This window comes from Bubalus kerabau, chromosome 3, assembly GCF_029407905.1.
Source record: "Bubalus kerabau isolate K-KA32 ecotype Philippines breed swamp buffalo chromosome 3, PCC_UOA_SB_1v2, whole genome shotgun sequence".
Lineage (NCBI taxonomy): Eukaryota > Metazoa > Chordata > Mammalia > Artiodactyla > Bovidae > Bubalus > Bubalus kerabau.
In genome coordinates, this window is record NC_073626.1 from 113,791,589 (window position 1) to 113,817,693 (window position 26,105).

Sequence of the window (26,105 nt, forward strand, 5' to 3'; positions counted from 1 at the left end):
ATCTCCCCACCCTCTCCCTCTCCCACAGAGTCCATAAGACTGTTCTATACATCAGTGTCTCTTTTGCTGTCTCGTACACAGGGTTATTGCTACCATCTTTCTAAATTCCATATATATGCGATAGTATACTGTATTGGTGTTTTTCTTTCTGGCTTACTTCACTCTGTATAATAGGCTCCAGTTCCATCCACCTCATTAGAACTGATTCAAATGTATTATTTTTAATGCCTGAGTAATACTCCATTGTGTATATGTACCACTGCTTTCTTATCCATTCATCTACTGATGGACATCTAGGTTGCTTCTATGTCCTGGCTATTATAAACAGTGCTGCGATGAACATTGGGGTACACGTGTCTCTTTCCCTTCTGGTTTCCTCAGTGTGTATGCCCAGCAGTGGGATTGCTGGATCATAAGGCAGATCTATTTCCAGTTTTTTAAGGAATCTCCACACTGTTCTCCATAGTGGCTGTACTAGTTTGCATTCCCACCAACAGTGCAAGAGGGTTCCCTTTTCTCCACACCCTCCCCAGCATTTATTACTTGTAGACTTTTGGATTGCAGCCATTCTGACTGGTGTGAAATGGTACCTCATAGTGGTTTTGATTTGCATTTCTCTGATAATGAGTGATGTTGAGCATCTTTTCATGTGTTTGTTAGCCATCTGTATGTCTTCTTTGGCGAAATGTCTATTTAGTTCTTTGGCCCATTTTTTGATTGGGTCATTTATTTTTCTGGAGTTGAGCTGTAGGAGTTGCTTGTATATTTTTGAGATTAGTTGTTTGTCAGTTGCTTCATTTGCTATTATTTTCTCCCATTCTGAAGGCTGTCTTTTCACCTTGCTAATAGTTTCCTTTGATGTGCAGAAGCTTTTAAGGTTAATTAGGTCCCATTTGTTTATTTTTGCTTTTATTTCCAATATTCTGGGAGGTGGGTCATAGAGGATCCTGCTGTGATGTATGTCAGAGAGTGTTTTGCCTATGTTCTCCTCTAGGAGTTTTATAGTTTCTGGTCTTACATTTAGATCTTTAACCCATTTTTAGTTTATTTTTGTGTATGGTGTTAGAAAGTGTTCTAGTTTCATTCTTTTACAAGTGGTTGACCAGATTTCCCAGCACCACTTGTTAAAGAGATTGTCTTTAATCCATTGTATATTCTTGCCTCCTTTGTCAAAGATAAGGTGTCCATATGTGCGTGGATTTATCTCTGGGCTTTCTATTTTGTTCCATTGATCTATATTCCTGTCTTTGTGCCAGTACCATACTGTCTTGATAACTGTGGCTTTGTAGTAGAGCCTGAAGTCAGGTAGGTTGATTCCTCCAGTTCCATTCTTCTTTCTCAAGATCGCTTTGGCTATTCGAGGTTTTTTGTATTTCCATACAAATTGTGAAATTATTTGTTCTAGCTCTGTGAAGAATACTGTTGGTAGCTTGATAGGGATTGCATTGAATCTATATATTTTTTTTAAAACACAACCGTAGGAATACTATCATATATAGAAATATTACTATAATTTATCCCCAATAAACAGAGGAACACTATTATACATAGAAATATTGCTATCAGTAATCCCCAAATACCTGCAAATACCCAACTGCCTTTGGGCTATAATTTGGGTCCCAGCTGTCCATTGGATTACAATTGGTTGATATGTCCTACAGGAGTCTCCTCATTTTTGTTTCCTTTGTACTTCTCGTTGAAATAATTTTAAAATATTTTATAAATGCATTGCTAAAAAAATAGGACATTCAGCAAAAATTTTGGTGCACTGATTTTTGGAAAATATCTCCATTGCTAGTTCTAAGAGCTTGTTTTTTAATGGATGTGGTAAATCAGATAATAAGAGAGAAATCCTGTAGCCAGAGCACTCCCAACTCCACACATATACACGCACACACACACACACACAGCCTGAATCCCTTCATGTGTGAACCAGGAAATCACCTATGCTGACAAACAGAAAGAGTAGAGATGCTTCTCTGTTTTGGCCTTGTTTCCAGAAGGAATCAAGGGAAAAAAAAAAAGAAGTCAGCCAGAGATTTCCTATCAGATGCCTTCTATTAATATATGTGTGAAGCTAGAATTTTTAGTATTCTATATAGAAGAAGAATAAGATATAACTGTTTATAAATTGTTCTGGATTATTCTGAAAAGGGACTATTGAAATCCTCTAAGGGGGAAATACTGTTCTAGAATTTGAGAATACAACACAAGAAAAAACATTATCCCCCTACTCATAGACTTTACATTTTAATGGAGAGAAAGACAAAAAATAAATGTCAAATATTTAGTATTTCATATGGCAATTAAATGCTGCACCCAAAAAAAAAAAAAAAAAAAAAAAAAAACACAACAAAAGACGATGTAGAAAGAAGTGCTAAGGAAAGTGTGTGTGTGTTTTGTGGGTAATTTTAAGCTTAAAAGCCTCAAATAAGAAAGGAATATTTGAGCTGAAACATGAAGGAGGTTGAGGCACTCGTCTGAATAGTATCTAAGAGAAGAGGAATCTAGGCAGAGGGAATAATTTTGCAAAGGCCCAGAGTAAAAGAGCAAGGGAGAGAAGAATGGCTAGATCACTGGCTATATTGGGGTGCAAAGGGAAGAAACAAAAGGTCAGTGACTCCATATAGAAAAAGAAATTGGATTCTTTTTTTAAATTTTATCTTTTGGCCACACTGCACACCATGTGGGATCTTAGTTCCCTGACTAAGTACACAACCAATGCCCTCTGAAGTGGAAGTACATAGTCTTAACCACTGGATCACTAATGAATTCCCCTAGAAATTGATTTAATATGATATATAAAATGAATTATTACAGATATACATAAAATTTTCCAAAGATAAAGATAGGGTAAAAGCTTTATGTCTTTGAGATAACAAGACATATCCTAAAACACAACAATGAAATCGATTATAAAGTAGATGATTGGTAAATTCAACCTCACTGAAATTAAGCATTTCTGCCCACTGAATGACCAGCCTCACCCTGAATGGTAATTGTTGCATTACAGGGGACTAACTAAGCTTCACTCTCCAGGGTACAATCTCCAAAACAATAAAAAAAATGATCCAAGCACTTACCATGTTTCATTCACTTGCCAAGTATGAATCACTTAGTCCTCATTATACTCCTAAAACAGTTTCTCTCATCATTCCCATTTTGCAGGTTAGAGAATGGAGGTACAGAGATTTTGTCCTTTGTCCAAGGTGCCAGGAAAGTGATAGAGTAGATTTGAAACCCAGGAGGGATCATTTAACCTTCTCAGCTGAGCACAGGAAGAATTGCGATCCAATGCAACAGTAATCTAGTAACCTGGGTTAATGTCATAGTTGCAGGATATGACAACTGTTCTCAGGAATCAAAACTTAAAGTCAGTGAGGAACCTGACCCCTACAGGAAGCCAGTGAGAACCAGGGCAGCACAGTGGGCCTATGATCCATGTGAGTTTGCACAGGCTCAATGGGGCTCTTGGGGGTCTTAGCTTAATGCTCTCCCACACCTTAAAAGTGTTAGTAATTCTAGAACAAGGCACCCACATTTTCATCTTGCACTGGATCCTGCAAATTATGCACTGGTCCTAATAATAATAGATGATGGTATGAAATAGTGAAGGCTTCTTTGTCTTTGGGCTTATCTTACTGTTTGGAACTATACACTCAGAGGGATGACCAGGAAGGATCTGCTCCATCCTGGAGTTGCTTACTGTGTTTCTCTCTTACCACTGACATCTCTTGAGCTGCAAAGAGGATTTGCATAATCCTCCAGTTACATGAACTCCACAGGATGGGTGGGGAACTCTGGGTCACAAAAACATGCTATTAAACAATGTTGAGATATGGAAATTTATATGCTTACCTACATATTTTATTTTTTTATTCGAGAAAAGAGAGTCTCCTTATTTCTTAGCCAGATAATTGAATAGACTCATACTTTTCCCATTGGTTTCCAATGCTGTCTAACCTCATTATTTTCTGTACTTTTATTTTCCCCCTAAAACACTAAGTCTGATTTTATCACACCCCTGCTTCAAATTTAAATTGTCTACCAGAATTCTGGGTAATGTCCAGACTTCTTAGAATAGCATAAATCTCTTCATGAGTTGGCTCCTGCCTGTCTCTCTAACCCTATTTCTTATCACTCCCGCATACACATTACACAACCCAAGCATTGCAAGCTGCCTGTAAGTCATTTAATTAAAACAGATTTTCACATTGCCAAGCCTCTTTACACATATCCCCATCTTTAAGATAATTGTACCCCCTGTTTACTTGGAAACTCTCAATTTGCTGAATCTTGTCTCCTCTAACCACTTTGCTAAGGGAAGACATTCTCCTCTTGTTTGCTGAATATACTGTGCTCACTCCCCTTAGTTAAAGAAGATGCTTACACATTTGAAGCCCTCATAAAAAGCCCCCTGATTAAAGTAACCTCATCTTACTCATCTTAATGTTACTGGCAGTAGCCACAAAACCTGGTATAGTAGGCCCTATGCAAACTTTCACTGAACTAACAATATCATCATTCATTCAATAACCATTTAGGCACTTTACCACTTTGTGGCTGCCACTCTTTCATGTGTCTAAACAGTGAACAAGACACAGAACTTATGGTCTAGTTGGGAGACCATAGTACTTAGGGCCTAGTTGGTCTAGTTGCCCTCACAGGGCAGTGCAGTGAGAAAATTAACATGGGTTGATGAACAAGAAAGAAAAGTGAAAGATGATTCCTGTGATTGTCAGACTCTGAAGTATGGCATTTGAACTGAAAACAAAACATTGATCAAAAGGCACCCATGCAAAAGGCTGGAAGAAGAACACAATAGGGAGAAGAAACAGCAAATGAAATTCTGAACAAGCTTGGTCAGAATTGAGGCCAGCACAGTGGAGGGAATTGAAAGAAATGGTGGAAGTTAGTGCCTGAGTTCATAAAGTTGCTTAGCAAGAGAGAGCGAGGGTGGAGCCCTCCTGATGATTTCGTCCATGTGAAGGGAGCTCCACTTCTACAGCCTTCATCATCGCTGAACTCTCACCACCTCCCAAGAAGGAGAGGTGCCTTCTTTGGGAATGATGCTGCTGCTGCTGCTAAGTGGCTTCAGTCGTGTCCGACTCTGTGCGACCCCACAGACGGCAGCCTACCAGGCTCCCCCGTTCCTGGGATTCTCCAGGAAAGAACACTGGAGTGGGTTGCCATTTCCTTCTCTTGGGAATGATGAATGGCACCTAAATCACGACTTTGGGCGAAGGAAGTGGGCATATGTGGCCCTTCTTTCTCTCACCATCTCTTTCCTCATAATACATATGCTCAGAGGAGGCATATATTCTGATCTGCTCTCAGCCACACTCATTCAAGTTTTTAGGGGCTCAACAGGGGCTGTGACCAGGCCAGGTAGTTAAGTCTGTTTAATTAATTCTAGGGTTGAGAATCAGCTGATATTCTGATCTCCCTCTGCTTTGATGAATTCAATTGCTACTGAATCAGAGTGAGGGAGAGTTAGGTGAGAAGGATGGACTTCCTCAAAGTCTAAGACCCTGTGTGGGTTTCTTGGTCATGTATAATGTTTTTTCATATTTCAAGCCATGTAATACGATATTTACTAAATTCCTATTATTGTCCTTCTAGAAAAAGGTGTGTTCTCTCTCTCCTTCTCTTTCTAATTTTGTCTTTAAACATGCACACACATTCCCTTAAGTATCTCCTGTTTATAAAATAGATAATTTTTATGGCTTACACTTGAGTACTCATAGATCCTATAGCTTAGCCAGGGGAGATAAATTATGAGTGGGAGGACAAGGTAGGGATTATCAACTGAGCAACTATTACTGGGGCAGCCTCTTCACAGACAGAGAAGGCAATGGCACCCCACTCCAGTACTCTTGCCTGGAAAATCCCATGGATGGAGGAGCTTCGTAGGCTGCAGTCCATGGGGTTGCGAAAAGTTGAACACGACTGAGTGACTTCACTTTCATTTTTCACTTTCATGCATTGGAGAAGGAAATGGCAACCCACTCCAGTGTTCTTGCCTGGAGAATCCCAGGGACGGGGGAGCCTGGTGGGCTGCCGTCTATGGGGTCGCACAGAGTCGGACATGACTGAAGCGACTTAGCAGCAGCAGCAGCTCTTCACAGAGGGTAAGAGAACCCTAGGAACCAAGCTGTCTTGCTATGCTACACATTATATTTTTGCTAAAGATGAGCAAACAGATTCTCAGAGAGGTTATCTAAATTTCAGAACACACGACTGAGAAAAGGCAGCATCAGGAGTCTGCTGTGTGTTAGATTCCCAAGGTCTTTGAGCTTCTCACACTACACATAAACAAATTAGAAAGAAGCTCAAGACAGGATATAATTAAGTGTGAAATGGAATGTAATCAAATATCAGTTGAAAAAATGCTGTGGTTGTTCAGCAGTGTGGGAGGTATTGTTGATTCAAGTTAGATCATACCTCCCACAGAACTTGTCATCACACCCATGCAGGCTACATTTGGACCCTGGCTATCACCCATTAGGTCTCCAAATAAAGTTATTATAATATGCATGATAACACATATTTTAGGTATCAGAGCAAACAAAATTAAACTTAGGTTTCAAATGGCAGAGGATCTATCATTCCTAGCATACTTATTTTAGGATATTTTCTTCCTTATCAATGAAACCATGTTATTCAGTAGCTACTCTATCTGAACCATCTCCATGTAGTAACTTAATTGTGAATGAACCTCAAGAGATTAGCAGGATATTCAGTGACACTTTTTCTACTGAACACTTAAAATTTGGTTGTCCAAACCATTAACTACCTGCTTCATTTTGAGTATGGATTTCATATCTTCCTGATTTGCTACCATACATAAATTATTTGATGTCCTTATAAAACCTGTAGCTCCAAACTGATATATTAAGATCCCAACATTTAATTCAACTTTAGGCTTTGTTTTAGTAATACAAATTAAATCATTCAAAAGCCTACCATCATATTAGCTAATCCAATGAGTCAAAGATCGCCTGAAACCACACTCTCATTGAAAGTCACATTTACATTGGACCAAAGCCAAGGAAGTGAAAAATAATTAATTTATCCTTTTTAACTGTAGAAAACTATTTAATAAACTGAAAGTAATACCCAAGCTAAAGCAAAAGCAATTTATTCTATTTCTTTGTAGAAAGTACACTGAGAGTCTAAAAATAAACTACTAATTAGAATGGGTACCTTGGTTTCTGAAAGGCAACTCATTCACCTATATAGGCAAATAAGGATTATATTGTATTGTTGTATTGTATTGTCTGCAGAGAATTCTATAGATGTGAGAAATAAACCAGCCAGAAGTAAAAACATATTGAAAAGAAAGAGCATTCACCCTCAAAGAAACACAGATTTTTGCCACCAAGGCTAACAATAAATCATTATGAATATCCATGTGAACCACAGGATTTATTTATGGTAGTGTAGCTTGACTATTGAATAAAGGAGATTAATAGAGTTTGAAACCAACTTTTAAATGCAAACTAGAAGGTACAACAGTGGATTCCAGGTGTAAAAGACAGAACTTCAGGCATCAAATCTACGTTCGATTATTTTGCTTGATTTTTTATTGATTTGATTTTGTATGGTATGTTAGCTTTTCTGAAAAAAAAAAAAAAAAAAACACAACCAAGGCAAGACTGTTTATGATAGACTATGGATAGGAATAATATCATAAGCATTTTGATATGAATTCAAGTACATGGAGAGTCCATATTTTGTCTATTTGAAGTAAAATTTCTGGCCCAGATCACATTCAGGGTGAATGCGTTCTCTCTTCCCAGTTTCTGTTCTACACGAAGCTGTCATTCTACTGCATTTATATTCCCTGCAGTTTCATTATCCTTCTCTGTATTTCCACTTAATTTACAACAGCTCTCTTCCCAAAGTGAAACTCTGACATGAAAAAAGGATGACTTTTGGAGTTGAAGCAGGCTGGCAGGTTCAGCTACTCCTCTGCCTATGGTTCAGCACCGAGAGGGGTGGACAGCAACCTAAGGGAGGAAGTTAGGTTCTGAATTCTCTCCCAAAGGGCTAAACACGGGTATCCTGGAGAGGTTGGTCTCATCAGGGAACAATCACTGTCCCTATCAGTTCCTGCTGCCTTCCCCTTCTAGAAGGCTCCTGACGTGAGGAGAATGATGAATCCATGGGCTGCTGTGTGATAGAAGGACCAAACTGACACAACTAGGCCAACAAAGTCTCTTTCTTGGTAATAAGTTGAATAAAGAACCTGAAGGGAAGGAAGCTTCTATCATGCTGGGTTGACTTAAAACATTTTGTAGAGTAAGGAGCAGACAGTCATTTGGGGACTTTATATCTCCTACTTGGAAGAGTAGAGATTCAAATGGCACCTGTTAGAACTGGTAGAACAGCAGATATACACAGAGAAGCAGAGCTGGGAGAATCACACTGGCTCTGAGAGTTGAAGCAAAAACCCTCAGGTCCTGTTTGCATTTCTAATTCTTACATGTACACTTGGACATCTGTGAGATTTCCTGTTCTAATTTCCCAACAAGCCTCTTTTTACTTATTGTAGCTCTGAAAGCTTGATAGAAAGACCTCTGAAACTTGAAAACCAAAACAGACTGGATTAGAACAATATAGTAGAGGTGAGTTACACCATTTTTTAAAGAATCCATTGACTCATAGTTAAATTAAATGTTTCTCCAGGTCAGTGGGTCTCAAATATTAATGTGTCTTAAAATGATTTAGGCAGTTTGTTTAAATATGAAGATTTGGAACTCTCAATCCTGACTTCAAAATTGGAATCTCTTGGGGTTTTAATATGCATTCCAGGTAATTCTGAGCTAGAATTATAATTGTCCAAACCTTCAGAAACCTAACTACATTCTAACTATTCTAAGTTTTATCTCTGAATCAATTGAGGCCACTGAAAGACTGCAATGATCACACTTTTGCAATTCAACATTATACCCTTCAGTTGTATATTAAAAAGACTCTGACTTTATTGCATTTCCTTAGATATTTTGCCTCAGTTGGTGACCTTGGTTAAAGTGTGGAATTCTAGTAGGAAAATACTTTTAGGAATTAGAAATCCAATAGCCCTTGCTTCCCTTAAGATACTCATATAAACTCACTGAAATATTAATAGCTAAAACCCCAGACTTACTAGACAAAAAATGAGTGACTGAATGAGTGAGCAAGTGAATGAATGAATAAAGACTTGGGATGTGTTTCCGTTTTAACCCCATTTGCCAGGAAACTGATGACATCTGATTTCCAAATTCCCACATCTTCCATTGCCAGCATCACTGTGTGTTATAAAAGAAATTTAATTGCAAAGGCAGATCATCATTCCTTTTAGTAGTCTGCTAGGTTTGCTGAAGCAAGTAAGTTCTAACTGGCATCCATTTATTTATCACAGACATACTGAATTCTATTCTGTTAAGTTTATTACCAGGCACTTTAGGAATAGAAACTGAAAAGGGTTGAGCCTTCACGGACTTCATGTTTCTTCAGAGGGACACGAAACACATTTACCAATAGTGAGAATGCAAGCCATTCAGACAGTGTTATGAGACTCAGGAGTGAAAAGTGATTATTTCCAGCAGGATGATCAAGTCAAGTTCCAAGAGCTAGCAGGGCTGTACATCTAGTAGGATGGGCAATGAATAGAGATGAAGAGAAAGATAAGCTAGACCCAGGAAATCCTGATTTTCCTTACTAGCTTTTCTCATAGGTCCCTGCATTTCTGCAGAGCTCCTACTGTCTTTTGTAACTGCACATTCATCTAGGCAACTATGTGTTCAATGCTTCTATATTCCTCCACTACTCAGCACTACCCATAAGACAGGGCTGTGTGTTTCACTCACCACTCTAGGTACACATGCACACAGTACCCAGCACAGTGCCTGGAACACAGTGATTGCTCAGCAATAATTTACTGCTGAATGAATGGTTAAGAGCCTAGGATTCTACATGGTTTGCCATTTATTCCTTTTGAAATATTTGGACCCATATCTAAGTCTCCATTTCCTCCTGTGTAAGATGAGGCTGTAATAGTCCTTTCCATATAGAATTGAGGTAACTATTAAAAAGGACTGTACATGTCAATAAATTATAGGTATTTTTACTTTTATAGGAAGAGGCAGTGATATGAAGCAAAGCAGTGTAGGAGTTATAGGTTTTAGGGATGAGTATGAATTTATCTGGCTTTTTTTCTTTTTTCTGTAACTTTACAGGTTCACCAGGCAAAGCAATGTAGCAAGTTTGATTTAAACTAGGTATCTCCCAAAGCAATCTATGGATTCAATCCAATCCCTATCAAGCTACCAATGGTATTTTTCACAGAGCTAGAACAAATAATTTCACAATTTGCATGGAAATACAAAAAACCTCGAATAGCCATAGCAATCTTGAGAAAGAAGAATGGAACTGGAGGAATCAACCTTCCTGACTTTAGGCTATACTACAAAGCTACAGTCATCAGGACAGCATGGTACTGGCACAAAGACAAAAATATAGATCAATGGAACAAAATAGAAAGCCCAGAGACAAATCCACATACCTATGGACACCTTATCTTTGACAAAGGAGGTAAAAATATACAATGGAGAAAAGACAATCTCTTTAACAAGTGGTGCTGGGAAAACTGGTCAACCACTTGTAAAAGAATGAAACTAGAACACTTTCTAACACCATACACAAAAATAAACTCAAAATGGATTAAAGATCTCAACGTAAGACCAGAAACTATAAAACTACTAGAGGAAAACATAGGCAAAACACTCTCTGACATAAATCACAGAAGGATCCTCTATGACCCACCTCCCAGAGTAATGGAAATAAGAGCAAAAATAAACAAATGGGACCCCAGAATAATGGAAATAAAAGCAAAAATAAACAAATGGGACCTAATTAAACTTAAAAGCTTTTGCACAATGAAGGAAACTATAAGTAAGGTGAAAAGACAGCCTTTAAAATGGGAGAAAATAATAGCAAACGAAGCAATTGACAAAGAATTAATCTCAAAAATATACAAGCAACTCCTGCAGCTCAATTCCAGAAAAATAAACGACTCAATCAACAAATGGGCCAAGGAACTAAACAGACATTTCTCCAAAGAAGACATATGGATGGCTAACAAACACATGAAAAGATGCTCAACATCACTCATTATCAGAGAAATGCAAATCAAAACCACAATGAGGTACCATCTCATGCCAGTCAGAATGGCTGCTATCCAAAAGTCTACAAGCAAGAAGTGCTGGAGAGGGTGTGGAGAAAAGGGAACCCTCTTAAACTGTTAGGGGGAATGCAAACTAGTACAGCCACTATGGAGAACAGTGTGGAGATTCCTTAAAAAACTGGAAATAGAACTGCCATATGACCCAGCGATCCCACTGCTGGTCATACACACTGAGGAAATCAGAATTGAAAGAGACACGTATACCCCAATGTTCATCACAGCACTGTTTATAATAGCCAGGACATGGAAGCAACCTAGACGTCCATCAGCAGACAAATAGGTAAGAAAGCTGTGGTACATATACACAATGGAATATTACTCAGCCATTAAAAAGAATACATTTGAATCAGTTTTAATGAGGTGGATGAAACTGGAGCCGATTACACAGAGTGAAGTAAGCCAGAAAGAAAAACACCAATACAGTATGTGAAGTGAAGTCACTCAGTCGTGTCCGACTCTTTGCAACCCCATAGACTGTAGCCCACCAGGCTTCTCCATCCATGGAATTTTCCAGGCATAAGTACTGGAGTGGGTTCCATTTCCTTCTCCAGGGGACTTCCCAACCCAGGCATTGAACCCGGGTCTCCCGCATTGCAGGCAGACGCTTTACCACCTGAGCCACCAGGGAATCTCCCCCAATACAGTATACTAATGCATATATATGGAATTTAGAAAGATGGTAATGATAACCCTGTATGAAAGACAGCAAAAGAGACACAGGTGTATAGAACAGTCTTTTGGACTCTGTGGGAGAAGGTGAAGGTGGGTTGATCTGAGAATAGCATTGAAACATGTATATTATCATATGTGAAACAGATCGCCAGTCCAGGTTCAATGCATGAGACAGTGCTCAGGGCTGGTGCATTGGGATGACCCAGAAGGATGGGATGGGGAGGAAGGTGGGAGCGGTGTTCAAGATGGGGAACACATGTAAACCCATGGCTGATTCATGTCAATGTATAGCAAAAACCACTACAATATTGTAAAGTAATTAGCCTCCAATTAAAATAAATATTTTTTTAAAAAATAAAAAGTTTAAAAAAATAATAAACTAGGTATCTCGACTCAGTCTTTGCTCCCATTGAACCAGGCAACCAGGAGTGCTTCCCCTGAAGATCCCATTGCTTCTTTTATGAAATAGGACTAACACAACAGCTGCTCCTTTATCATGAAACTGTCCTGATGGTCAATGAGAGAGCACAAGTGAAAGTTCTATGGAGCAGATCTGTGCTGTACAGGGCCTGTGCCATAGGTTTGAGGATATCCAGGTTTTTCTTGAATTGCTAGTAAACAAGCAAGATAAGCTGTGCCCATGTGAAAACAGGGCTTGTTGTGGGAAGAAAACAGGCAGTCCCTTGAGTCAGAGAAATCTCACTTCCAACCCTTGCTCTGCTTCTGACATGCTGGGTAACCTCAGACCAGTTACCTTATCTTTTTAAGCTAGGCATTCCTCACCTGTTAATCACATACAATTAAATCTACCTCCTGGAGCCAAGGGCTTCCCAGGTGGCTCAGTGGTAAAAAAACAAACAAACAAACAAAAAATCCGCCTGCCAATACATGAGACGTGGGTTCAATCCCTGGGTCAGGAAGATCCCCTGGAGAAGGAAACGGCTGCTGCTGCTGCTGCTAAGTTGCTTCAGTCGTGTCCAACTCTGTGCGACGCCATAGACGGCAGCCCACCAGGCTCCCCCGTCCCTGGGATTCTCCAGGCAAGAACACTGGAGTGGGTTGCCATTTCCTTCTCCAATGCATGAAAGTGAAAAGTGAAAGTGAAGTTGCTCAGTCGTGTCCGGCTCTAGCGACCCCATGGACTGCAGCCTACCAGGCTCCTCCATCCATGGGATTTTCTAGGCAAAAGTACTGGAGTGGGGTGCCATTGCCTTCTCTGAAGGCAATGGCAACCCACTCTAACTCTAGTATTCTTGCCTGGGAAATCCCATGAACGGAGGAGCCTGGGGGGCTGCAGTCCAGGGAGTTGCAAAAGAGTTGGACAGGAATTAGCAACTGAGGATACATGCATGCCTGGGGCCACTGGAGGAGGCAAAGATAAATCCCAGTAGAGATACTGTGAACTCCAAGTTCCTGTAAATATACTTCTATCTCTGGTTCAGAAAGAAGAGGGAGTAGGGATAGGAGGAAGAGTGTGGACTGAGAAGGCTTCCCTGTCTGCTCTCACATGGACTAAAATGTCTTCTGAGTGGGGGATGCAGATAAAGCCAGTTACAAGCCCTGCCCTCCAAGCAGCATTTCTCCTTACAACCCAAAGGTGTTCTTCCACAACTGGATGATCATAGCGCTCTAGTGAACTGTACTAAAAAAATTTTTCTTTGTCCAAACTTGATTTTTTTGTCAAATTAAATCTACCACATACAGACTTTTAATAGGGACAGACAGAAGGTACCAATTTTTAAGGAAACACACACACACAGGTGAGGAAAAAAAAACTAATATAATTTAATGTATATCTTTTTTTCCTATGTATGAATTGAGGGAAAGTGTTTGTGTCTTTTATGAATTTTATCAGCAGAACTCCTCGATTTGGCAGGAGGATGATTGAGAACTGTAATTTCTACAAGCCTGAGTGTTTGTCATTTCTCCTGCTAAATTTTCAAGAATATTTATTGAGTACCAGGCTATGTAGTGATCTATGGGCTTTAAATTATACAGTAAAGGGGGCACAGCCTCCCCCAGTGGAGCCTATAAAAACAAAGGCACCCATACTCTGGGTATTGGGTTGTGGATTGGTATGTATATGTGAGATACACATCTTATTTTATGAAAAACACTTGGAAATAGAAAACATCCAAAATTTATAGGGGTTGTAACTTAGATTTGGACTAAGTCACTTTCTTAAAGTAAGTCATTAGATCATTATATTACCTTCAACCTTATTTTGGGTGTTGGTGTACCAGGCCCCATATCTTTGATTATGCAAACACCATTACTTGGGTGTAAATAAGCATTCCATCTTCTGTTTTCCAGGAGGACAAAAGCTGGTGCACTGGGATAACCCAGAGGGATAGGATAGGGAGGGAGGTGGTAGGGGGTGTTGGATGGGGGACACATGTACACCTGTGGCTGATTCATGTCAATGTACAGCAAAATCCACCACAATATTGTAAAGTAATTAGCTTCCAATTAAAATAAATTAATTTTTTTTAAAGTATGCATGAGCCTATGGGGAGAAGGAGGGGACCATATCTGCATGAAAAGAGTAAATAAAGACAGAGGCTGATGCTAGTATGCCTTTGAGTAGACAGAATGTGGCTTCTGATGGATCTGACATTCTGAATGACCAATACCTTTTCCCCTAATTGGCCTGGACCAACTGAATAACCTTTTAGTGCTTTGGCTTCATTTAATTGGGAGCAACATCTTTGGGAATTAGAACTGGTAATGGGAAAGATATGGAGTTTATTCACTCATTCATTCAACAACACTTACTGAATGCCCATGATGTGCCCTCTGGATGTTATAATCTGTCCAAGAAAAACGCAGACAGGAAATAAGTGCCATAATACTAGCACGTGGATGACTAGACAGTGCAGGGTAACAACATAATGAAAGACAAGTTACCAGATTTTAAGGAACTTACATCATCATTACCATTGAAATTTCTGCCATGTGACCTATTCTCATTTAATCCTTATAACCAGGCTATGAATTGGGTGTCAATATTATCTCATTTTAGAAACGAGAAAGCTGAAACACAACAAAACTGAAAATGAGTCTAAAGTAACTTGTACAGTAGAAATGGGCATTGAGTCAAGGGAGTCTAACTTGAGATTCCATGCTCTTAACCACTATATAGTACACCACCTGGACACTGGAAAAAAAAAAACAACAAACTGTCCTTGATAATGGAAACTCAAGACATAACACCAGGAGGTCTGATGCAAGAGCAAAGGACCCCACCAAATGAAATGTCCTAGCAAATCCCAGCAGCAGTTTGCCTTCAGTCTTCCAGTTACCATGACACTGCTCACCAGCTTGCCCCTTAGAGAGGAAGGTTAAAGGAGTTCCCTCGGCTTTAAATTATTAAAATTACTATAAATTTACAAATAATCATTAGCTCTATAGTTTCTAGGAATCTATGAGAAAAGCTATTTTGAATATGCCACATTTTATCTACCAAACTGTTAAATAACATTACCACTTACATATTTTTACCTTCCGTGGAAGTGATATACACATCTCAGAATCATTACAAAAATATCCACTGGCAATGAAATATTGGTAACAGTAATACAAGCAAAACAAGGGTAGCCATGAGCTGGCGATCATTTTTACTTGGTGATGGTCACATAAGACTACATTCTATTAATCTGTAATATTTTCTATTGAAAGTGAAGTCGCTCAGTCATGTCTGACTCTTTGTGACCCCATGGACTGTAGCCCACCAGGCTCCTCCATCCATGGGATTCTCCAGGCAAGAATACTGGAGTGGGTTGCCATTTCCTTCTCCAGGGGAATCTTCCCCACCCAGGGATCGAACCCGGGTCTCCCACATTGCAGGTGGACGCTTTAACCTCTGAGCCACCAGGGAAGTCTGGTGGCTCAGATGGTAAAGAATCTGCCTGCAATGAGGGAGACCCAGGTTCAATCCCTGGGTCGGGAAGATCCCCTGGAGAAGGGAAAGGCTACCCACTTCAGTATTCTTGCCTAGAGAATTCCATGGACAGAGGAGCCTGGTAGTCTGCAGTCCATAGGATCACAAAGAGTTGGACATGACTGAGTGATTTCATTCATTTTCTATTAGTGTTATATTAATTTTATTACCTGTCTGATATTTGTATTATTAAATGTTGAAACTTTAAAGTGAAACTCTTTAAAGGTAACTGGAGAGAAATTTTGGAAAATCAGTCCTGATTTGTGACTTTAAAGTAAAAACATTAATTGTGATGGTTATGAGATCATTGGCCAAGATAATTAATTTCTAAAGGCTAACCAGGTAATTATCAATGATAGGCTAAAATGTATTTGAAGATACCCTGAAAGGATAAAGTACTAAATGAGTGTGTCTCATCCCTGCCCCATTACAGGTGTCACTAACAGTAGGTTTTAAAATTGAAAATGTCCCTTTAACATGAAGAGATTCTAATGTGGGATGAGGTGAGTCTCAGATGGTTGTTCATTGAAAAACAAAACAAAACAAAACTTCACTGGTCTGAGAAATGAAAACAATGTGATAGTCCCTCAGTCTTGTGCAACTCTTTGCAACCCCATGGACTGTAGCCCACTAGGCTCCTCTGTCCATGGAATTCTCTAAGCAAGAATACTGGAGTGAGTAGCCATTCCATTCTCCAGGGGATCTTCCCAACCCAGGGGTCAAACTCAAATCTCCTGCACTGCAGGCAAATTCTTTACAGTCTGAGCCACCAGGGCAGGCCTGAGTCTGAGAACCTCTACAATAAATTGCAGCTATTATTAAGCAAATAATATTGAATATTTATTCAGACATTTGCTTTATGTTTGCTCCTTATTGCAAAATTCAGACTTAAATTGAAGAAAGTAGGGGAAACCAATAGGCCATTTGAGTTAAATCAAATCCCTTATGATTATAGAGTAGAAGTGACAAATATATTCAAGGGATTAGATCTGATAGATAGAGTGCCTGAAGAACTATGGACAGAGATTCCTGACATTTTACAGGAGGTGGTGATCAAAACCATTCCCAAGAAGAAGAAATGCAAAAAGGCAAAATGGTTGTCTAAGGAGGCCTTACAAATAGCTGAGAAAAGAAGAGAAGTGAAAAGCAAAGGAGAAAAGGAAAGATATATCCATCTGAATGAATGCAGAGTTTCAAAGAATAGCAAGGATATAAGAAAGCCTTCCTAAGTGATCAATGCAAAGAAATATAAGAAAACAATAGAATGGGAAAGACTAGAGATCCCTTCAAGAAAATTAGAGATACTGAGGGAACATTTCATTCAAAGATGGGCCCAATAAAGGACATAAATGGTATGGACCTAACATAAGCATAAGATATTAAGAAGAGGCAGCAAGGATACACAGAAGAACTATGCAAAAAAGATCTTAATGACCCAGATAGCCACGATGGTGTGATCACTCACCTAGAGCCAGACATCCCGGAATGTGAAGTCAAGCAGGCCTTAGAAAGCATCACTAAAAACAAAGCTAGTGGACGTGATGGAATTCCAGCTGAGATATTTCAAATCTTAAAAGATGATGCTGTGAAAGTGCTGCATTCAATATGCCAGCAAATTTGGAAAACTCAGCTGTGGCCATAGGACTGGAAAAGAGCAGTTTTCATTCCAATCCCAAAGAAAGGCAATGCCTAAGAATGTTCTAACTACTGCACAATTGCACTTATCTCACATGCTAGCAAAGTAATGCTCAAAATTCTCCAAGCTAGGGTTCAGCAGTAGGTGAACCAAGACCTTCCAGATATTCAAGCTGGATTTAGAAAGGGCAAAGGATCCAGAGATCAAATTGCTAACATCCATTGGATCATAGAAAAAGCAAGAGAATTCCATAAAAAAAATTTACTTCTGCTTCATTGACTACACTAAAGCCTTTGACTTTGTGGATCACAACAAGCTGTGGAAAATTCTCGAAGAGATGGAAATACCAGATAAACTTACATGCCTCCTGAGAAATCTGTATGCAGATCAAGAAGCAACAGTTACAATCAGACCTGGAACAATGGACTGGTTCCAAATTGGGAAAGGAGTATGTCAAGGCTGTATATTGTCACCTTGCTTATTTAACTACATGCAGAGTACATCATAAGAAATGCCAGACTTGATGAAGCACAAACTGAAATCAAGATTGCTGGGAGAAATATCAATAACCTTAGATATGCAGATGACACCACCCTTATGACAAAAAGCAAAGAGGAACTAAGGAGCCTCTTGATGAAAGTGAAAGAGGAGAGTGAAAAAGCTGGCTTAAAACTCAAGATTCAAAAAACTAAGATCATGGCATCCAGTCCCATCATTTCATGGCAAATAGATGGGGAAATAATGGAAACAGTGACAGACTTTATTTTCTTGGGCTCCAAAATCACTGCAAATGGTGACTGCAGATGGTGACTGTAGCCAGGAAATTAAAAGACACTTTCTCCTTAGAAGAAAAGCTACGATAAACCTAGACAGTATATTAAAAAGCAGATACATTACTTTACCCACAAAGTTTCGTCTAGTCAAAACTATGGTTTTTTTTTTTCAGTAGCCATATATGGATGTGAGAGTTGCATCATAAAGAAAGTTGAACACGGAAAAATTGATGCTTTTGAACTGTGGTGTTGGAGAAGACTCTTGAGAGTCCCTTGGATTGCAAGATCAAACCAGTCAATTCTAAAAGAAATCAATTCTGAATATACATTGGAAGGACTGATGCTGAAGCTGAAACTGCAATACTCTGGCCTCCTGATGCGAAGAACTGACTCATTGGAAAAGACCCTGATGTCGGGGAAGACTGAAAGCAGGAGGAGGATGACAGAGGATGAGATTTCAGATGGCATCGCCATCTTGAAGGACATGAGTTTGAGCAAGCTTGGGGAATTGGTAATGGACTGGGAAGGTTTGGGTTCTGCAGTCCATGGGGTCACAAAGAGTCGGACATGACTGAGCAACTGAACTGACTGACTTGCTTTACAGACAGAAGGAAGAATAGAAAAATTAACAAGAACACCACCAAATGGTTCTTGATTATTTGGCTAATGTTTTTACTGGGACTTAAAATTTGGAGAGTCCACAATAGGACCACAGCTTGATAGCTATTTGATTTGCTTAGAAGAATGTGGGACTACCATTAATCCTTTAAGGAGATACTCAGATGAACAGGAGTAAAAATACAGGAAGCATGACTAGCTACAAACTGGAGATTATTCATGGCTTGAGAATACTTTTAAGCTGTAAGAATCTGGATCATAAACCCAACCAGGACCAAATAAAACCTGATACAACTTATCCATTGCTAAGACCCAAATCACTCCAGGGACAGTCTGCCCTTAGAAAGCCACCTTGGCTTTCTGAGAGGTTTAGAATGGATTTGGTTTTGGAGTCATGTAATCATGCAATTTCCTTGGTCATAGAAAAAACCTATTAAATCGTAATGTCTTGCAGTAGGATCCATGCATCGGGACATTTTAGAGATCTCTAAATGACCCCATTGTGTAGGCAAATTTGGGGGTAGGAATGTAAACTCTTCTCACACTCATCCATCTTTGCATCCTCCATCCTCACTAGTAGTTGCCACCCCCATCCCATTCTCATCTTTCAATTTAGGCTAAATCACTTCTTTCTACCCCTCAACCCACCCTACCCGTGTGCCCACCTTTTAGTCTGTCCCTAGTCTACACTTTTCACTTTATAACTTTGGTCAGGTCATTGCCTTGGTCAAAAATGTCTAACTTACCCTACCCTTACCTCTGGAGTTTTGTAATCAGCATACAGGTATCACCTGGGAGCTTATACCAAGGTCTAATTCCAGGTCCTGTCCAGGTCTACTGAATTAGAACTTACATAATATTTTAATAAGATCCTCTGGAGACTCGTATAAGCATTTACATTTGATAAGTATTGCTTTAAAACATTATTTCCCAAAGTACATTTTGAAGGACATTCTCAAGGACAGAGAATCTACTGCCTGGATTCAAAGACACACTTTTCTCTCTCTTTACGGAACATCTGTCCATTCAAAAAATGTTTATTCAGTGACAACTATACCCTACACTATGCCAGGTTTAAAGGATCTTGTGGTGAAGATGACAGAAGTGGCCCCTGCATTTGTGGACTGCAGTCTAGGAAGGCAACGTTAACATGGAAGGATAAGTATAGGAGTGCCATAAAGGGGATATGTAAGATGCTGTAGGATGATCTAGTTAATGTGGATGGGGAGATGGATGGGGAGGGTCTAATGAAGTTAGGAAGATGAACATAACATTCCTCAAAAAAGGCTGCTATAGCAGTTCTGTACTGATACAGAGTTTGGAGGACCAAGGAGACGTAGCTGAACACAGCTCCAGCATCCCACCAGGCAGATGCAGAGGCTTGGAACGACAATAGGAATACTTGCCCCATGCCTACTCCATTCAAGGCAGTGTGGGCTCTAAGTATTTTCCTTTTCAGTAGGTGCAGTTATGAACAGAGCAAAACTTAGAACTCAGCTCTGGCCATCTGCCTCCAGCACCTCTGTTCTTAGCCATCATACTCCAGCATGCTTGAACTGGGAAGAATATGGTGCATTCAGGAAGCTGAAAAACAGGCTGTGTGCCTAGACGTCAAGTAGCATTTGTTCACAGATCTATGATCCTTTTTTTATCTTAAGGGTGAAACTATAATACATCACCATTCAGCTGTGACTTCTTATAGCACAAATTTTTAGAAACATCCCATACTTACTGAATCAGAATTTCTAGCCATGGAGCTGAAACCTGCATTTTCATAATGCTTCAAGGTGATTCAGAGGCAATGCAATTTGAAAACCATAGAATTAGCAGTACCAGTTCCTCCAATAACCTCCCTATCATAGTCTCTCCTAATTAACCCACAGTTATTTAATAATATATTGGTCCCAAAGTATGAACTAAACATCAGGGTAAATAGGATTGAAGCTGAAAGAAATCTGAAAATTGAATCTATGCTTCTCCAGGTCCCCTGACTGTCTGGCTGTGAAAAGAATTATCTAGACTTGAAAAATTGGAGGCTAAAAAGAGACCACAGAGGCTTAGAACTATTTTCATTATAATGCCACCCATTTAAATAACTAATTGAATCTCTGGAAGTTGGAGTAAAATCTGAAATTGCTGGAAGAGCAATTATTTCACATGGCTTATGACTCCTCCATCCTTTCACAGTGCTAGGAGAAGATGCTCATGCAGCAGAGAGAATTTTCTCAAACATACTAATAGAATGCATGCAATAGCAGTAGCTAAAGTAATCTCTGGCCACCGGGGCACACAGACTCAACAAAACTAATATGCCTTCTTAAGTGTCCAGGGACCTTGACAGCTCTAACACCAATATCTGGCTGCCAGTAGGGTATTATTTTTAATTTAACCTTTTCCTTTCTTAAAGCCATTTAACAGAGGAATTATGCTAATCTCTTATGAGACAGAAACTAAAAGAAACAGCTGCATTTCAATAAACCTCCATCTTCATATATTATCTTCCTGCATTTTTCCAAGACTTATCTTTAAAAGCTTAAATGTTATTCAGGTACATTACTATTAAAACTTCAAAATCCATTCTCCTCGCTGTTGCCTTTCAAATGGTTTAGAATAAAGATCACAGTTTTTCTGTCCCATTCTGTTTGGAAATAACATTCCCCTGGCTACTCCACAAACCCTGTTCATTCAGCTCAATTACTTTGAATTTTTATTTAGGAAAACAAGTTTTGGAGAGCTCCTAAAAAAGATTGCTGTCTCCACCCCTCAAAAGATCAGATAAATATCCCACTGTATTTTCCAAGCTCTTCTGTATTCCATATGTTTAGTTCTGATTCTACCCATAAGCAACATTTACTGGATGCTACTCTGTTAACACTGTGACAGAAGATCATTAAAAAGATGAAATGGTACAGTCAGAAAAACTTTATGTGGGTACCTCACCAGTGCAATGTAAGACACGGATGATGATAACCTTCAAGAGCTGTCACTGCCCCCTTGCCAATCACTGAGAGGCGGTTTGAAGAGGCAGACAGATGTGTGTGAGTGTTTGCTGTAACATCATGTCACTGCCGTGAAGATGTATAAGTCAAAGAACGACCGGGGGATCCTAGATGCACAAGGCTGGACTTCTGAGGAAACATTAATAAGCTCAGTATTTGTGGCAGGTTCTCTCCTGCAGGATGACCTGCTTTCCTTTCCCTTCTTCCAGGAGGCTAATGCAAAGACACAGGAAGAGCCAGGCCCTGAATGAGAGGATGTTATTGCCAACACAAGGCCAGGGAGGTGTGGATGAGACCCACTTTGCTTTGAGCACTAGTGTTAATATGCTTCCATCCTTCCTTCCCCTGGGTGTGCCTTTTCTTACTCTGGCAATAGTGAGATCCATAGGACCCAAGATAAGAGTATGAGACTATGGAAAAGGGACCAAGTTATTAATTCCAAGTCTTAGGTCAAAACAGGGCCTTAGAACTAGGAGTTCCTGTATCTCAACAGGAACTAGCTCATCAGGGAACTGAAACAGGTGTGGGGGAGAAGACCCATTCTAAGAAAGGCAGTCATTTTACAAAAGTGCTCCTCTGTGTTTGTCAGGACTTAGCTATTAAATATCCTGGATCATAGCATTCCGAATATATCCAAGTGTATAAAGCATCACCATTAAGAGTAAAGAAATAACAAATCATACTTCTGACTTCTGCACCTGTTCAATACTTTTTAATGTATTGGCCCCTCTTCTTCCACAGGCTTATATTTATCAGCGATGTATGCATAGTGCTGAAGGCCCTGCATTCTAATGAAGATGCCTGGAGTCAGGCTTAAGCACACAGGATCCACAAATAAATTGTGATGGTATTCATGCCACATTTAAATGGCTGTTCAAAATACCACAACAGTGTTAACAAAAGACAAGAACTCCTACAGCACACAGCTGTAAAATCATGGCATAGAACAACCAAATATATTTTCCCTGCCAAATCATAACGGTTCTAGAAAGCTAAGACTTCATTTACAAATTTTACAAACTTCATTGCCTGGGTTATATGCAAAAGGAAAAGAAGGAAGCCTTTGCTCCCCCATCCCTCACTGACTCAGTAGTGGAGGAGGCAATCAAGTGGTCAGGCAGCAGAGAGCACTAAGGAAATAGCAACCTACCTGGCTGGCACAGCCTTGGGCAGGGAGTCCACTCACTGAAAGCAGTCACGAGACAGTCTTTCTTGCACGGGAGCAGACAAGCACGTACAGTTTCTGGCCGAGTAGATTCTGGACATCTGCCAATGTGAAAGACTCGATCAATATCTCCTGGAGAAAGTAAGTAGTTTGACACAGAACCATAGGATTCAGAACTAAAAACACTGAGACCCTGTTGTTCCTTTTACAGACATGAGGAGAAAGATCCAGGAGAAGCTACTTGCCCAAGGACTCAGAACAGGAGGCAGAGCATACAACAAATTTCATTTCTCTTGACCTAGAGACTAAAGCATCAGAAAGGGAGGCGGGTAAGGATATACACTTGGTAGTTGGTAGCCATAATGCTATATCTACAATGGAGGTAGGTAAGAAAGTAATAAGGACTTTCCAGGTGGCACTAGTGGTAAAGAACTCGCCTATCAATGCAGGAGACATAAGCGATGCGGGTTCGATCCCTTGGTCGGAAAAGTTCCCTGGAGGAGGGCATGGCACCCCACTCCAGAATTCTTGCCTGGAGAATTCCATGGACAAAGGTTCACGGGATCGCAAAGAGATGGGCATGACTGAAGCGATTTAGCACAAGAAAGAAATAAAGTGGTTGCCAGGGGCAGGACAGGAGGCAGGAAGGGGATGGATGAGAGCAGGGTTGAGTGCAAGGCCATTCATCATTGTATATTATATGTCTCCTTGTATTTTGGTATAATTTATGAACCATGTGAATGCTTATCCAGTCAAAATAAAGACAGAGAAAGGAAGAAATAAAACACAAAAATCATTAAAAAGCGGTTATATTTGGGATGTGGGATGCTAAGTGGAGGAAGTTATGGCCAATTTTCACCATCAGTCCCTTTGTATTATTTTATTATACTTGTATAATAATATATAGAAGCATATAATACTTGAAAACAAATTAAAATGGGAATGTATATACTCACAGAAAAGGAACTGTTCAATAAATTAATTATTGGTGGCCTTATTATTAATCATCCTTAATATATACACATAAAAACTGTCTATCAAATAGGTCAATTCAATGAACATAACAATAGAAAGAAAAAACAGTGTCTTTAGAGCATAAAGTATTATTTAAGCAAGCTATTCTGGTAAGGAAAACTGATGTCATGCTTTAGTAGAACTAGCAAAAAGCACTAAACTCATTCCCAAGTTCCTTATTCATCCCTTGAAAGCTACTACAATTAAATTGAACTGCTATTTACTCCATCTCCCCTCCAGTCTCTCCTGGTATCTGTCTGGAAACAAAAGTGCAACTTGAAACATGTCAATTTCCTGTGTTCCCAGTGGGGCAGCAGGAGTTGAGGGTACAGGGAACCCAGCCAGGACATGCTCAGACATCACAAACAGCTCAGGAATGCCTGTGGTGCTGGTTTGGCTTCAGGCTTTCTGGAGAGGGTGGTTTATTCCCCAGGGACTTTGTTCATTTCAATTAGAAGTAGGTTTTAATCTCTTTTTCAACTTTTAAATATACCTTTATTGAGGTATATTGTTATGTTGTTTTGTGTGTGTGTGTGCTCACTCATGTCCAATTCTTTGCAACCCCATGGACTATAGCCTGCTAGGCTCCTCTGTCCATGGGGTTTCCCAGGCAGGAATACTGGAGTGGGCTGCCACTTCCTTCTCCAGGGGACCTTCCCTACCCAGGGACTGAACTGGCATCCCCTGCATCTCCTGCGCTGGCAGGCAGATGCTTTACCTCTGTGTATACCTGATACGGAAAGGACTGCACCCATTTAATTTGATGAGCTTGAATACATGTGAACCCCTGTGTTCCCATGTCCACAAGCAAGGTGATGGACCTATCCCACACCTCCCAAAGTGGCCTTGTGTCCCTTGGTTTTGGTTTTTATTTTTGTGTAAGGGAGGTGTTAATTTCTTTGGGGGAACTGATATGGCCTACTTCTAAATTTCTGATTTATTAGCATCACTTACAATAAATACTCAATATCAATTATGATATTGATTGGGCATAATATCAATTCTTCATATCATGGTCCCTTTTACCAGTGTTCTTCATCTAAGTCCATAAGAGAGAAACACTATCATCCCCTCAGGGACAAAGCTCAAACTCAGGTTATCTTGCTTTTATAGAGGCCATGAACTAAGGGATTTCCTGAAGTGTGATTTCTGGTCTGATAAGAGCCAAATATTCTCTTGCTAGTGAAACCTTTTGTTCATTTCTTCTGCCAATAAGGTTTATTTAGAAGATACCAATTTCCTTAAAGGTCAATTACCTCTTCTTTTCTATTTACATGATGTTTACCTTTCCCAGGATCACATTTTCAATTTTCATAAATTTTCTCTGAATCATCAAGAATACTCTCCTTGACCATTAGCAACTTATGTGCTAAGTTGGTAGCACATAAGTTCCTAAGTTCCACATACCTGCTAAGAAATATAATGTTTATTTTATTTATCGTTTACTGACACTGACTAAAAGGTTTTTGATATCTGTTGCACTGCTGGGTTTCTGTGTGTGTGTGTGCGCGCGCGCGTGTGTGTGTGGGCATGCACGCACACGTAGGCATGCGTTATATAGATACTAATTTTTAATGACTGCATGGTAGAATTTCACCTCATATCATTTCTTAAAAAATGCCAGATCTTAATGTTGTGTAAATATTTAGTAATGCTAACTGAATGATTGAAAAGCATTCTGTGCTATTGGAGCCTGAATACAAATCCCTGGGGAAATGAGGCAAATTTATCTAGTCATTTCCAAAACAAATTTGAAACCTTAAAAACTAGGGTAACATATGGATTCACATTTTAGCTAGTAAACACAGTATGGCTTCTTGCCTTTTGTCATAATTTATACTTTTTACTGTTATATATAACACTCTGATTCTAGATTGGCAATACTCTTGGCTAAAAGGGTGAATGCATTTCATTTCAACACATATATTTTTCCAGAACTTGCACTGGAGTATTCCACAATTGCCTCCTGGTTGCCCTGGAGGCTTCCATTCCTGTGCTGAAATGCATCAAACTTATCTACAGGGGTCTGCCATTTCTCAGTTATGTGCCCATAATCAT

At 39.6% G+C, this 26,105-nt stretch overlaps 1 protein-coding gene across 1 annotated transcript in view; it reads right to left on the minus strand.

Annotated features, from left to right (window-relative positions):
• The window catches only part of THSD7B (thrombospondin type 1 domain containing 7B), a 1,243,680-nt gene that overhangs the window by 463,910 nt on the left and 753,665 nt on the right, over positions 1-26,105 (minus strand). Inside the window, exon 12 of the mRNA XM_055572703.1 lies at positions 23,019-23,134. Within this exon, the coding sequence (XP_055428678.1) occupies positions 23,019-23,134 (116 nt within the window). The remainder of the gene's footprint in view (positions 1-23,018; positions 23,135-26,105) is intronic.